The sequence below is a fragment of the Eucyclogobius newberryi genome, unplaced genomic scaffold (assembly GCF_026437365.1).
Source record: "Eucyclogobius newberryi isolate DKJ021-1_F unplaced genomic scaffold, fEucNew1.0.hap1 SCAF_18, whole genome shotgun sequence".
Taxonomy (NCBI): domain Eukaryota; kingdom Metazoa; phylum Chordata; class Actinopteri; order Gobiiformes; family Gobiidae; genus Eucyclogobius; species Eucyclogobius newberryi.
This window is the reverse complement of record NW_027315812.1, coordinates 5390617-5406517: the sequence shown is the minus strand read 5'-3', so window position 1 is coordinate 5406517 and position 15901 is coordinate 5390617. Positions and strand designations below refer to the sequence as shown.

Sequence of the window (15901 nt, the reverse complement as noted above, 5' to 3'; positions counted from 1 at the left end):
GGCATTAGAGCTAACTCGTGGAAGTGTAACGAGCTAATGGAAGTCGATCTAGTATTTGTCGTGACAGAACTGCGAGCCTGGCATTTTACAGAAAGTCTGCAGAGTTCTTATCGTTAAATGCCGTCTCGATAATGTGCAATTGTCTCATAATGTTGGTTTAATGTATGTTTGGCGTTTAAGTGTTGAACTTCGCTGCTTTATGACAGTAATAAAGTCAATAAAAACAGGTTGAACTACCGACCTTAGCTGTAGTCGACTGAAAATGTGGAGGATGCGGCAAAAGCCTTCAAAAGTATGTCATCTCTCCACGTATCTGACTCAAACTGCACTCAAAAACACCACAACTGCCAAGTACTTCATGCAAAAACAACTCTATATACAGAAAAGTACTAGTGAACGATGTATGTATGTGTGAGAAGTTAGATTAAAGTCAAGATTCACTCCAAAACCTTCAGCTGACACGCTCCAAATCGTCACATTTCATACACTTTTAATCTAAATGAAAATAATCAGACGTGATAGGCCGATTAATTGACTGAACAACTAGAATATTTCAGCTTTATGAGAATCTAAACACTGGGACGCTGCTGCTCCATCGCTTCAATTAAATATGAACATTAAAGATGCACAGCGCGAGTTTGTGAATTCATGAATAACTAATCCATGAGCTGCAACGTCCGAGTTTGTCCGAGTGCAGCCTCCGCCCTGAACGCGACATAGTGCACCTTTAAAAACAGCTGTAGGGTGAACATTAAAGCCACATAGTGCACCTTTAAAATCAGCTGTAGGGTTAACATTAAAGCCACAAAGTGCACCTTTAAAAACAGCTGTAGGGTGAACATTAAAGCGACAAAGTGCACCTTTAAAAACAGCTGTAGGGTGAACATGAAAGCGACATAGTGCACCTTTAAAAACAGCTGTAGGGTGAACATTAAAGCGACATAGTGCCCCTTTAAAATCAGCTGTAGGGTGAACATGAAAGCGACATAGTGCACCTTTAAAAACAGCTGTAGGGTGAACATTAAAGCGACATAGTGCCCCTTTAAAAACAGCTGTAGGGTGAACATTAAAGCGACATAGTGCACCTTTAAAAACAGCTGTAGGGTGAACATTAAAGCGATATAGTGCACCTTTAAAAACAGCTGTAGGGTGAACATTAAAGCGACAAAGTGCACCTTTAAAAACAGCTGTAGGGTGAACATGAAAGCGACAAAGTGCCCCTTTGAAAACAGCTGTAGGGTGAACATTAAAGCCACATAGTGCACCTTTAAAAACAGCTGTAGGGTGAACATTAAAGCGACATAGTGCACCTTTAAAAACAGCTGTAGGGTGAACATTAAAGCGACAAAGTGCACCTTTAAAAACAGCTGTAGGGTGAACATTAAAGCGACATAGTGCACCTTTAAAAACAGCTGTAGGGTGAACATTAAAGCGATATAGTGCACCTTTAAAAACAGCTGTAGGGTGAACATGAAAGCGACAAAGTGCCCCTTTGAAAACAGCTGTAGGGTGAACATTAAAGCCACATAGTGCACCTTTAAAAACGGGCTAAATCAGTGGCGGCGCGTGCACAACGCGCGGCTCAGCGTCTCTACAGATTTAGTGAAATAGTAGTTATCTGCCTACTTGTTTCAAGCATGCTCACTCAGAACTGTCCTGCAAACACTTTCTACAGCCGCCAGGAACTTTTGGACATCGGATCACAAAATTTGGACTACTTTATCGATGGACTACAACTTTTCCCAGAGATCGCTAGGACCACCGGGACAATCAACCCGGCTCCGCCGACCGGAAGTGCTCGCAGGCGGCGTCGAGACCGTAAACAAAGACGGGGTAAGAGAGCTGGGCTAAGGGCTAAGCTGAAGCTAACACTTCACCGGCTTTCCCTACCCAGCATTTTCCTCGCTAATGTACGGTCTCTGGCGAACAAAATGGATGAGCTACGACTGTGGATCACCACACACAAATGGATTACAGACTGCAATATCATGATTTTCACGGAAACGTGGCTCAACAACAGCGTTCCCGATGGCGTCATTGAGCTAGCTGGTCGCTACATGCTCCGGGCGGACAGAACAGCTGATGACTCCGGTAAGTCCAGAGGCGGGGGTCTGTGTGTCCATGTGAACAAAGCTTGGTGCACGGATACTGCCATCATCGGAAGTCATTGCTCACCTGACCTAGAATACCTTATGGTTAAGTGCAGACCGTTCTATCTGCCCAGGGAGTTTACATCTACAATTGTGACTGCAGCCTATATCCCACCCGATGCTAACGCTAAACTGGCAATGAAAGAACTGCTTGCTGCCATTAGCAAACAACAGACATCACATCCGGAGGCAGCCTTTATTGTTGCGGGTGACTTCAACCACTCCAACCTGAAGACTGTCCTCCCTAAATTTTATCAACATGTCTCCTGTCCTACAAGAGGAATCAAGACTTTGGACCATGTTTACACCAACATGGCTGGTGCTTACAAAGCAGTCCCCCTCCCCCACCTTGGACAGTCTGACCACCTCTCTTTGTTTTTAATCCCCAAGTACTCACCACTCATCAAACGTGTGAAACCCACAGTGAGGACAGTTAAAGTGTGGCCAGAGGGAGCAGACTCTGAACTACAGCAGCGGTTTGAACACACAGACTGGAGTGTGTTTGCTACCCAGACCACACTGGACTCCCACACGGACATTGACTCTTATGCCTCCTCTGTGCTGGACTTCATCAACACCAGCATCAACAGTGTCACCACTCACAAACAGATTACTACATTCCCGAACCAGAAGCCGTGGATGAACAGAGAAGTCCGCCTACTGCTGAAGGCACGTGACGCCGCCTTCAGATCTGGCGATGCACAGGCTTACTCTTCATCCAGGGCTGACCTGAAGAGGGGCATCAGGGAGGCCAAGCACAGCCACAAGCTAAGGATTGAGGAGCACTTTAAGAACAACTCCGATCCCCGACGCATGTGGCAGGGCATCCAGGCCATAACTGACTACAAACCCACCAACACCACCCCAACATCCAACGACGTCTCCTTCCTGGACGAGCTTAACAGCTTTTATGCTCGCTTTGAGAGGGATAACCAGGAGCCAGCCATTAAGGCTGTGCTCACGACAGGACACCAACCCCTCACACTCTCCCTCACCGACGTATCTGCTGCACTGAGTAGGACCAATGCACGTAAGGCTGCTGGCCCCGATGGCATCCCTGGACGTGTGCTCAGGACTTGTGCTGGGCAGCTAGCTGGGGTCTTGACTGACATTTTCAACCTGTCACTGGCCCAAGCAGCTGTCCCCACATGCTTCAAAACCACCTCCATCGTGCCAGTGCCAAAACATTCCAAAGCTGAGAGCCTCAACGACTTCCGCCCTGTTGCACTCACCCCCACCATCATGAAGTGCTTCGAGAGGCTGGTCCTGGCTCACCTCAAAACCTGCCTACCACCCACACTGGACCCCTTCCAATTTGCCTACCGCCAGAATAGGAGCACGGAGGATGCCATCTCTACGGCATTACACTCCGCCCTTGCTCACCTGGACAATAACAACACCTATGTGAGAATGCTGTTCATTGACTTTAGCTCAGCATTCAACACCATCATCCCCTCCAAACTGATGACCAAACTCAGTGACCTGGGTATCGATGCTTCCCTCTGCAACTGGGTTCTGGACTTCCTAACCAACAGACCCCAGTTTGTTAAGCTGGAAAACCACACCTCCTCTACACTCATCCTGAACACCGGTGTCCCACAGGGCTGTGTGCTGAGTCCTCTCCTCTACTCCCTCTTCACCCACGACTGCACACCTGTACATGGTTCTAACACCATTGTCAAGTTTGCAGACGACACAACGGTGGTTGGCCTCATCAGCAACAACGATGAGACGGCGTATAGAGAAGAGATTCAGCATCTGGCAGTGTGGTGCGCCGCCAACAACCTGGCTCTCAATACCAAGAAGACCAAAGAGCTCATTGTGGACTTCAGGAAGAAGAGTGGCACACACACCCCCATCCTTATCGACGGGACGGAGGTCGAGCGTGTCACCAGCTTCAAGTTCCTGGGTGTCCACATCTCCGAGGATCTCTCTTGGTCTCTCAACACCTCAACCCTGGTCAAGAAGGCACACCAGCGTCTCTTCTTCCTGAGGAGGTTGAAGAAGGCCCACCTGTCTCCTCTGATCTTGGTGAACTTTTACCGCTGCACCATCGAGAGCATCCTTACCAACTGTGTCTCAGTTTGGTATGGCAGCTGCTCTGCTGCGGACCGGAAGTCACTCCAGAGGGTGGTGAAAACCGCCCAACGCATCACAGGTTCCTCACTCCCCTCCATTGAGACTGTCCAGAGCAAGAGGTGTCTGCGGAGGGCGCGCAGCATCGTCAGAGACAGCTCTCACCCCAGCCACCAACTGTTTGCCCTCCTCCCCTCCGGGAGGCGCTACAGGGTGCTCCGTTCCCGGACCAGTAGGTTCAGGAAAAGCTTCCTCCCTGCAGCGGTCATCCTGCTGAACTCTCTACCTCAATGTCCCCCCCCCACACACACACACACACAGACATGCACATACAGAGACTGTAGACTGCCACACACACACACAGTGGTTGTGGACAACTGCTCATACCCCATACTGCCCCCTACTGTACATTCTGTATTTATTCACTGATTCACTTTACATACTCTGCACTTTTAACTGCTGTTTTGCACTTCTGGTTGATGCTAACTGCATTTCGTTGTCTTAGTACCTGTACTCTGTGCAATGACAATAAAGTTGAATCCAATCCAATCTAAAAACAGCTGTAGGGTGAACATTAAAGCGACATAGTGCACCTTTAAAAACAGCTGTAGGGTGAACATTAAAGCGACAAAGTGCCTTTTTAAAAACAGCTGTAGGGTGAACATTAAAGCGACAGTGCCCCTTTAAAAACAGCTGTAGGGTGAACATTAAAGCCACATAGTGCCCCTTTAAGAACAGCTGTAGGGTGAACATTAAAGCGACAAAGTGCACCTTTAAAACCAGCTGTAGGGTGAACATTAAAGCGACATAGTGCCCCTTTAAAAACAGCTGTAGGGTGAACATTAAAGCGACATAGTGCACCTTTAAAAACAGCTGTAGGGTGAACATTAAAGCGATATAGTGCACCTTTAAAAACAGCTGTAGGGTGAACATTAAAGCGTCATAGTGCCCCTTTAAAAACAGCTGTAGGGTGAACATTAAAGCGACATAGTGCACCTTTAAAATCAGCTGTAGTGTGAACATTAAAGCGACAAAGTGCCCCTTTAAAAACAGCTGTAGGGTGAACATTAAAGCGACACACTGCACCTTTAAAAACAGCTGTAGGGTGAACATTAAAGCGACAAAGTGCCTTTTTAAAAACAGCTGTAGGGTGAACATTAAAGCGACAAAGTGCCCCTTTAAAAACAGCTGTAGGGTGAACATTAAAGCCACATAGTGCCCCTTTAAGAACAGCTGTAGGGTGAACATTAAAGCGACAAAGTGCACCTTTAAAAACAGCTGTAGGGTGAACATGAAAGCGACAAAGTGCCCCTTTGAAAACAGCTGTAGGGTGAACATTAAAGCGACATAGTGCCCCTTTAAGAACAGCTGTAGGGTGAACATTAAAGCGACAAAGTGCACCTTTAAAAACAGCTGTAGGGTGAACATTAAAGCCACATAGTGCACCTTTAAAAAACAGCTGTAGGGTGAACATGAACGCCACATAGTGCACCTTTAAGAACAGCTGTAGGGTGAAAATAAAAGCCACATAGTGCACCTTTAAGAACAGCTGTAGGGTGAACATTAAAGCCACATAGTGCACCTTTAAGAACAGCTGTAGGGTGAACATTAAAGCCACATAGTGCCCCTTTAAAAACAGCTGTAGGGTGAACATTAAAGCCACATAGTGCCCCTTTAAAAACAGCTGTAGGGTGAACATTAAAGCCACATAGTGCACCTTTAAAAACAGCTGTAGGGTGAACATTAAAGCCACATAGTGCCCCTTTAAAAACAGCTGTAGGGTGAACATTAAAGCCACATAGTGCCCCTTTAAAAACAGCTGTAGGGTGAACATTAAAGCCACATAGTGCACCTTTAAAAACAGCTGTAGGGTGAACATTAAAGCCACATAGTGCACCTTTAAAAACAGCTGTAGGGTGAACATTAAAGCCACATAGTGCCCCTTTAAAAACAGCTGTAGGGTGAACATTAAAGCCACATAGTGCCCCTTTAAAAACAGCTGTAGGGTGAACATTAAAGCCACATAGTGCCCCTTTAAAAACAGCTGTAGGGTGAACATTAAAGCCACACACTGCAGTAATTACGCTCCTATAGGAATAATGAGCGTTCCTCTAATCTTGCTTTAAGACAAAACCCGAGAAGCGCTGAATGAGCAGGTTTAACTTCTGGTTTTACGTTTGTGAGAATCGGCAGCAGAAGAACCCGAACTCATCGCGTTTAATGACCGCGGCTGGACGACTTTGCCTAAATTACACGCCGTTAAGGCTGTTTACTCGGACCGCATCAGAACTGCGCGGCGTTTGGTCGTTAACGCTACTTTTACCGTATTTTCCGGACTATAAGTCACATATTTTTTCATAGTTTTGGCCGGGGTGCGACTTATACTCCAGAGCAACTTTTATGTGTGCGTCGGTGCCAGGCCCGTGTTCCTGACCGTCGCCCGGTGCCAGAGTCTCTCCTGCTCCGGCCCAGTGCTAGAGTCTCTCCGGCCCGGTGCCAGAGTCTCTCCGGCCCGGTGCCAGAGTCTCTCCTGCTCCGGCCCAGTGCTAGAGTCTCTCCGGCCCGGTGCCAGAGTCTCTCCTGCTCCGGCCCGGTGCCAGAGTCTCTCCGGCCCGGTGCCAGAGTCTCTCCTGCTCCGGCCCGGTGCCAGAGTCTCTCTGGTCTCCGGCCCGGTGCCAGAGTCTCTCTGGTCTCCGGCCCGGTGCCAGAGTCTCTCCGGCCCGGTGCCAGAGTCTCTCCGGCCAGATGCCAGAGTCTCTACGGCCCGATGCCAGAGTCTCTCCTGCTCCGGCCCGGTGCCAGAGTCTCTCCTGCTCCGGCCCGGTGCCAGAGTGTCTCCGGCCCGATGCCAGAGTCTCTCCGGCCCGGTGCCATAGTCTCTCCGGCTCCGGCCCATTGCCAGAGTGTCTCCGGCCCGGTGCCAGAGTCTCTCCTGCTCCAGCCCGGTGCCAGAGTCTCTCCGGCCCGGTGCCAGAGCGGCTCCTGGAGAAGGTGTGAAAACATGGCGCACTCACATTTGTCCAGAGCGTCCATGGCCGCGCCCATCTCCGCCTGCTGGATGCTGCGCACAAAGAGAACACAGTGAGATCAGAGATGAACTTCAGGTGAAACAAGTCGTGAAGGTGCGAGACGCAGAGAGAAAGAGATAATACATCAACTGTCGTTCTGGAAATGTGCAAAAATATAATATCACATGCACAGTTTTTAATAATAACGATTCAAATGAGCGAAAAAAGAGTCAGAAAAGTCAAAAGTCGTCATCTAAACACAAGCAAAACGTGATATTTCTGCACTTTTTGATGCTTCGTTCATGTTTTGTGACACTTTGCTATCGATATTGACTGAATATAGTTGCATAAAAGAAAATATATATTCATTTTTGTCGCTATTGCAAATCACCAGTGTTTAGTTGACTATAATTTATCCTCAGCGTATTTATTTACGGGAAAAAGCTGGGAAGCTTATTATTATAAATGTTTCTTTTTTTCAAATTTCAAAAGATGAGCAAAGCAATAAAATCTCCATGGAAACAAACTCCCACCAGAAAAGTTACGCAGCACACCTTTAAATGCCGGTAATTCACTTCATTGAACCGCTTAGTCGTCGCCCCCTGCTGTCTGGGGGTGGAAAACCAGCCTGACGACAAACTCTCCTGAGAAACCCTCGCTCTTTTTTTTATCTGGCAGCGTGAAATGTGTTTGTGATGTGTGTTTGTTTGATTAAACTGCCTTATTCTGATAAAGAAAGACAAACTAAGTGCAGCGCAGCAAGATTTTACTTACCAAGAATTCTCAAAAAAAGCTCAATAATCTTACGTTTATTTAGTTAATTTTGAAATATGCGACGGAATTTCCTTAGCGTATTGAGCTAGAATTACTTTCAGATATTGTAAGAAATGCAGTTTGAGTGAAGTAATGTTAGAAATGAAAAGGAGGGAAAAGCCAATGTCTTAATAGTTTTGTGGGATTTTGTGAACGGATTATAAAAAAAGAACGGCAGCTTCTTTTTCACTGTTTCCCGTTCATATTACAGATTTAATCACAGATGTACTCAATTTTCAAAATGTTTCCATTTAATTTCTAACGTTTTTTGAGTTTCTGCACCTCTAAATCATGATTAAAACACATTGTATTGATGTAGTTTTGTTGTTTTCGTCACTTTAGTAAATGACAAACTGAAACAAACGTGTGTCCGGTTCTTTCCGCTGTTGTACTTTCTCTGGACCCTTTACAATTATATATATTTATCACTCATTTAATCCCACCTGAGATAGACCTGAACTGAAATTGGACTTTTTCCCAACGCACAGTTTGAAAATACTCGCCCGTTTCAAGCCAGAAAACAGGATTAAAACGCTCTGAATTCATTTTAAGTCCTGGATCTTCCTTTTTTGTCATGTAAAATGTGCCGAGCGGATTAGCCCGAGTGCATTGTTTGTTTGTTTGGAATAAGGCTGAACAGGTGAACGGCGTCGGAGAAGGAAAGTTATAGAGCGAGCGCTGCAACGGTGCGAACAGAAAGAGAGAAGAGAGAAAAGAGAAAGAGTGACAGCGGCGCGCGGCTTAAGCGGTGTAAATACAGCAAACGCCGACAAAAGCCTCGGCGAGGAAAAGACGTGATCGCCAGCTTAAAGTGACACCGAGCGCTTTGGAACGGAGAGAGGGAAGGAGGGAGGAGAGAGGGAAGGAGGGAGGAGAGAGGGAAGGGGGGAGGAGAGAAGGAAGGAGGGAGGAGAGAGGGAAGGGGGGAGGAGAGAGAGGAGAGAGGGAAGGGGGGAGGAGAGAAGGAAGGAGGGAGGAGAGAGGGAAGGGGGGAAGAGAGAGAGGGAAGGAGGGAGGAGAGAGGGAAGGGGGGAGGAGAGAGGGAAGGGGGGAGGAGAGAAGGAAGGAGGGAGGAGAGAGGGAAGGGGGGAGGAGAGAGAGGAGAGAGGGAAGGGGGGAGGAGAGAAGGAAGGAGGGAGGAGAGAGGGAAGGGGGGAAGAGAGAGAGGGAAGGAGGGAGGAGAGAGGGAAGGGGGGAGGAGAGAGGGAAGGGGGGAAGAGAGCGAGGGAAGGAGGGAGGAGAGAGGGAAGGGGGGAGGAGAGAGGGAAGGGGGGAGGAGAGAGGGAAGGGGGAAGAGAGAGAGGGAAGGAGGGAGGAGAGAGGGAAGGGGGGAGGAGAGAGGGAAGGGGGGAGGAGAGAGGGAAGGGGGGAGGAGAGAAGGAAGGAGGGAGGAGAGAGGGAAGGGGGGAAGAGAGAGAGGGAAGGAGGGAGGAGAGAGGGAAGGGGGGAGGAGAGAGGAAGGGGGGAGGAGAGAAGAAAGGAGGGAGGAGAGAGGGAAGGGGGGAAGAGAGAGAGGGAAGGAGGGAGGAGAGAGGGAAGGGGGGAGGAGAGAGGGAAGGGGGGAGGAGAGAGAGGAGAGAGGGAAGGGGGGAGGAGAGAAGGGAGGAGAGAGGGAAGGGGGGAGGAGAGAGAGGAGAGAGGGAAGGGGGGAGGAGAGAGGGAAGGGGGGAAGAGAGAGGGAAGGAGGGAGGAGAGAGGGAAGGAGGGAGGAGGAGGGTGAGAGAAGAAAGAGGGGGGGAAGAACTGGGAGAGAGGGAGAGACTCCCGTTAAACCAGTGCATTGTATGGCAAAAAAACAGTGAAATATACAAATCGTGCTTGCTTTTCGCTTTTCGTTTCCCCCGCTTTAGTTTTGAATGATTTGACAAGCGCTTTAGTGGTTTGTGGGCGTGGCTCTCAGACTGACCTCGGTCCTTTCCCGCAGCCGATCCTTTCGCCTTTGAAGTACACGGCCACGGTGTAAGTCCGAGCGTGAGACGGGCCCACGGTCTGAAGAGTCCTGCAAAGACAACGACATGAGAGAAGAACACAAAAGAAAGACATCTCCAAATGAAGGACGAGCGAGATCGAGCGAGGTGGGCGTGTCTTAAAGGGGTTTTGGTGGAGGTGGGCGTGTCTTAAAGGGGTTTTGGTGGAGGTGGGCGTGTCTTAAAGGGGTTTTGGTGGAGGTGGGCGTGTCTTAAAGGGGTTTTGGTGGAGGTGGGCGTGTCTTAAAGGGGTTTTGTTGGAGGTGGGCGTGTCTTAAAGGGGTTTTGGTGGAGGTGGGCGTGTCTTAAAGGGGTTTTGGTGGAGGTGGGCGTGTCTTAAAGGAGTTTTGGTGGGCGTGTCTTAAAGGGGTTTTGGTGGAGGTGGGCGTGTCTTAAAGGGGTTTTGGTGGAGGTGGGCGTGTCTTAAAGGGGTTTTGGTGGAGGGGGCGTGTCTTAAAGGGGTTTTGGTGGAGGTGGGCGTGTCTTAAAGGGGTTTTGGTGGAGGTGGGCGTGTCTTAAAGGGGTTTTGTTGGAGGTGGGCGTGTCTTAAAGGGGTTTTGGTGGGCGTGTCTTAAAGGGGTTTTGGTGGGCGTGTCTTAAAGGGGTTTTGGTGGAGGTGGGCGTGTCTTAAAGGGGTTTTGGTGGAGGTGGGCGTGTCTTAAAGGGGTTTTGGTGGAGGTGGGCGTGTCTTAAAGGGGTTTTGGTGGAGGTGGGCGTGTCTTAAAGGGGTTTTGGTGGAGGTGGGCGTGTCTTAAAGGGGTTTTGGTGGAGGTGGGCGTGTCTTAAAGGGGTTTTGGTGGAGGTGGGCGTGTCTTAAAGGGGTTTTGGTGGAGGTGGGCGTGTCTTAAAGGGGTTTTGTTGGAGGTGGGCGTGTCTTAAAGGGGTTTTGGTGGAGGTGGGCGTGTCTTAAAGGGGTTTTGGTGGAGGTGGGCGTGTCTTAAAGGAGTTTTGGTGGGCGTGTCTTAAAGGGGTTTTGGTGGAGGTGGGCGTGTCTTAAAGGGGTTTTGGTGGAGGTGGGCGTGTCTTAAAGGGGTTTTGGTGGAGGGGGCGTGTCTTAAAGGGGTTTTGGTGGAGGTGGGCGTGTCTTAAAGGGGTTTTGGTGGAGGTGGGCGTGTCTTAAAGGGGTTTTGTTGGAGGTGGGCGTGTCTTAAAGGGGTTTTGGTGGGCGTGTCTTAAAGGGGTTTTGGTGGGCGTGTCTTAAAGGGGTTTTGGTGGAGGTGGGCGTGTCTTAAAGGGGTTTTGGTGGAGGTGGGCGTGTCTTAAAGGGGTTTTGGTGGAGGTGGGCGTGTCTTAAAGGGGTTTTGGTGGAGGTGGGCGTGTCTTAAAGGGGTTTTGGTGGAGGTGGGCGTGTCTTAAAGGGGTTTTGGTGGAGGTGGGCGTGTCTTAAAGGGGTTTTGGTGGAGGTGGGCGTGTCTTAAAGGGGTTTTGGTGGAGGTGGGCGTGTCTTAAAGGTTCTCTTGACTAGACAGAATGTAAAAATCTAAACATTCTGGTTGTTTGCTGTATAAATGCCACTCACAGCCTCTGAAATGCATTATTTATCATCTGCAGATTAATATTTGATGAAACGTTGACGTACAGAGCTTTACACAGCTTTGAGGTCGTCGAGGATAAAGTCAGGTGCAGTTAAAGCAGTGTAGCTCACTTGTACAGCGGTATATGTCAGATAAAGCAGTGTAGCTCACTTGTAGAGCGGTATATGTCAGATAAAGCAGTGTGTAGCTCACTTGTAGAGCGGTGTATGTCAGATAAAGCAGTGTGTAGCTCACTTGTAGAGCGGTATGTGTCAGATAAAGCAGTGTGTAGCTCACTTGTAGAGCGGTATATGTCAGATAAAGCAGTGTAGCTCACTTGTAGAGCGGTATATGTCAGATAAAGCAGTGTGTAACTCACTTGTAGAGCGGTATATGTCAGATAAAGCAGTGTAGCTCACTTGTAGAGCGGTATGTCAGATAAAGCTGTGTGTAGCTCACTTGTAGAGCGGTATATGTCAGATAAAGCAGTGTAGCTCACTTGTAGAGCGGTATGTCAGATAAAGCTGTGTGTAGCTCACTTGTAGAGCGGTATATGTCAGATGAAGCAGTATGTAGCTCACTTGTAGAGCGGTATATGTCAGATAAAGCAGTGTGTAGCTCACCTGTAGAGTGGTGTATGTCAGATAAAGCAGTGTGTAGCTTACTTGTAGAGCGGTATTTGTCAGATAAAGCAGTGTGTAGCTCACTTGTAGAGCGGTATATGTCAGATAAAGCAGTGTAGCTCACTTGTAGAGCGGTATATGTCAGATAAAGCAGTGTAGCTCACTTGTAGAGCGGTATATGTCAGATAAAGCAGTGTGTAGCTCACTTGTAGAGCGGTATATGTCAGATAAAGCAGTGTGTAGCTCACCTGTAGAGTGGTGTATGTCAGATAAAGCAGTGTGTAGCTTACTTGTAGAGCGGTATTTGTCAGATAAAGCAGTGTGTAGCTCACTTGTAGAGCGGTATATGTCAGATAAAGCAGTGTAGCTCACTTGTAGAGCGGTATATGTCAGATAAAGCAGTGTAGCTCACTTGTAGAGCGGTATATGTCAGATAAAGCAGTGTGTAGCTCATTTGTAGAGCGGTATATGTCAGATAAAGCAGTGTAGCTCACTTGTAGAGGGGTATATCCGGCTCCTTGCCCTCCGTCCTCAGGGTCAGACAGCACTGCTGCAGCTGAGACTTGGGGTCGTTCCAGTCCTGGTTTAAGATGAACTCCTGTCACGGAACCAGAGGAAGTGGAGGGTCAGAGAAACACGACACTCATTCTACTCAACTTTTAACACGCTGCGGAGACATCATAACTCGCTCTCTGCGGGATAAACGCTTCCCACCGCACTGTGTGAAGAACACTCACTTTTGACTTTTACTTTGTCTTAAAATGTCACTTTTGAAGGACGGAGATGCTTTGTCCAGAATCCACAGAGTGTCGAACATTCCTTGTTATTTTTAAGCCGTAAAAACACTGTAAAGTAAAGTTGTGGAAGTACTTTTGTAGATAGTACGGGTCGTCAAAGATGAGATGTATTAAAATCAGAATAAAAACTTAAATAATCTTTTAATTTAACAGAATAGTGGACAGAAAGACTGAATGATGTGGACTAGACTTGGACAAACTGTATTGACTCACAAGGAAAATACTTAATACTTCATAACAATACTTTTGTGAGCGTGTATTTCTTTTGTACATTGAGACTTACATTTTACAACAAATAAAGGTTGAAATATGGTAATAAAAAGCGTCATAATTGAGCATGTGTTTTAGAGTTTGTAGAGAACCAGGATCAAAATACAATGTCTATTATTATGTCGAGCCGATTACCGTGTTTTCCGGACTATAAGTTGCACCTTTTGTCATAGTTTTGGCCGGGGTGCGACTTATACTCCAGAGCGACTTATATGTGATATTATTTGTTATTTTCACACTGACAACCACAAGAGGGCGCTCAAGGCTCTAAGCGACGCAGAAGAAGAATCTGCACTTCCTCTTCCTCTGGAGTTTGTGGAGTTGTTTAGAAGTGACGCAGAGGAAGAAGAATTCAATGGATTTGGGGATTTTGTGATACATTTCCCCCAAAAATGAGATTTATATATGTTTTTGCTTCTCTATTATGCATTTTTTGGCTGGTGCGACTTATACTCCGGAAAATACGGTAATCGAGATTATTCTGATTAGTTGTTGCAGGTCTGATGAGAACTATATGAAAACAGCCTCAGACAGTTGTTTCTCTGTCACGGTGCAACACAAGAACCATAACAATACGACACAAAAGTGCTGAGAGTTCATTTGGAGACAATTTCCTCATTCATGTTTTTGAAAATAAAGGCAGTGTACTTTATATTTCTTGTTGTAAGACATATAACATGCATTTCAGATGAGAACTACATTAAAAACGATCCCAGACAGTTGTTTCTCTGTGACGGTTCAACATAAGAACCATAACACAAGTGCTGAGAGTTCATTTGGAGACATTTTCCTCATTCACGTTTTTCCAAATTGAAGTTCCTGTACTGTATATTTCTTAGAACAAATTTGCGACGGGTAAAAGCCACCGAAATGTTGCCCCTTTTTACGCATCGAGCCTCAAAACGGGCTTTTCGCTCTCATTTCATTTCTGGTCCGAGCCGCGCACTCGCCCGCACATTCCTCACGACCGCACGAGTAACAAATCAGACTCGTACTTAAAGACAAAAAGCTCCGTCTCCCGGGTGCACGTCTCCGACCCAACGGGGAACGCAGAAAGCTCTTCCATTAGCGCCGCCGTCGTGAAAGCGGCGGTTGGAGCGGCCGACTGTCCACTCCCATTAATTTCCGAAAGCAGAAGAGTGCTTTACGCTCCTGTGGCTGACGCCCGCTCTCTAATATCCATCTGCGCGCGGTTCGCCTTTTCTCCGGGGGGTCCTCGGGCTCCTGGCCTGGATTTCTGAGATTCGGGCCGGTCGGGAAATGAGAAATGGAGGAGAGAAGATGGAGCAACATCTAAAAGGTCGAGATTTAGAATGTACGTCTTCAGAACTCATCGTAAAAGGTGTGCTACATGTTTGGAGAGAATCCTGTTGGGAAAGTGTGTCTGGTTTCTTTCTAAGCCCATGTCAAAGTGCCCATTCCTCACAGGGAAATGCAGTCTGTTGGAGAGGATGTGGGGGCAGGAGGCAGACTGTTGGAGAGGATGTGGGGGCAGGAGGCAGACTGTTGGAGAGGATGTGGCAGCAGGAGGCAGACTGTTGGAGAGGATGTGGCAGCAGGAGACAGACTGTTGGAGAGGATGTGGCAGCAGGAGGCAGACTGTTGGAGAGGATGTGGCAGCAGGAGGCAGACTGTTGGAGAGGATGTGGCAGCAGGAGACAGACTGTTGGAGAGGATGTGGCAGCAGGAGGCAGACTGTTGGAGAGGATGTGGCAGCAGGAGGCAGACTGTTGGAGAGGATGTGGCAGCAGGAGGCAGACTGTTGGAGAGGATGTGGCGGCAGGAGGCAGACTGTTGGAGAGGATGTGGGGGCAGGAGGCAGACTGTTGGAGAGGATGTGGCGGCAGGAGGCAGACTGTTGGAGAGGATGTGGGAGCAGGAGGCAGACTGTTGGAGAGGATGTGGCAGCAGGAGGCAGACTGTTGGAGAGGATGTGGCAGCAGGAGGCAGACTGTTGGAGAGGATGTGGTGGCAGGAGGCAGACTGTTGGAGAGGATGTGGCAGCAGGAGGCAGACTGTTGGAGAGGATGTGGCAGCAGGAGACAGACTGTTGGAGAGGATGTGGCAGCAGGAGGCAGACTGTTGGAGAGGATGTGGCAGCAGGAGGCAGACTGTTGGAGAGGATGTGGCAGCAGGAGACAGACTGTTGGAGAGGATGTGGCAGCAGGAGGCAGACTGTTGGAGAGGATGTGGCAGCAGGAGGCAGACTGTTGGAGAGGATGTGGCAGCAGGAGGCAGACTGTTGGAGAGGATGTGGCGGCAGGAGGCAGACTGTTGGAGAGGATGTGGGGGCAGGAGGCAGACTGTTGGAGAGGATGTGGCGGCAGGAGGCAGACTGTTGGAGAGGATGTGGGAGCAGGAGGCAGACTGTTGGAGAGGATGTGGCAGCAGGAGGCAGACTGTTGGAGAGGATGTGGCAGCAGGAGGCAGACTGTTGGAGAGGATGTGGCGGCTGGAGGCAGACTGTTGGAGAGGATGTGGCAGCAGGAGACAGACTGTTGGAGAGGATGTGGCAGCAGGAGACAGACTGTTGGAGAGGATGTGGCAGCAGGAGGCAGACTGTTGGAGAGGATGTGGCAGCAGGAGGCAGACTGTTGGAGAGGATGTGGCAGCAGGAGACAGACTGTTGGAGAGGATGTGGCAGCAGGAGGCAGACTGTTGGAGAGGATGTGGCAGCAGGAGA

The 15901-nt window shown here is 48.6% G+C and overlaps 1 protein-coding gene across 1 annotated transcript in view; it reads right to left on the bottom strand.

Annotated features, from left to right (window-relative positions):
* The window catches only part of drosha (drosha ribonuclease III), a 210482-nt gene that overhangs the window by 15069 nt on the left and 179512 nt on the right, over positions 1-15901 (bottom strand). The window contains exons 29-31 of the mRNA XM_072450415.1: positions 12646-12749; positions 9954-10046; positions 7241-7287 (exon numbers count right to left, since the gene is read on the bottom strand). Of these exons, the coding sequence (XP_072306516.1) occupies positions 7241-7287; positions 9954-10046; positions 12646-12749 (244 nt within the window). The remainder of the gene's footprint in view (positions 1-7240; positions 7288-9953; positions 10047-12645; positions 12750-15901) is intronic.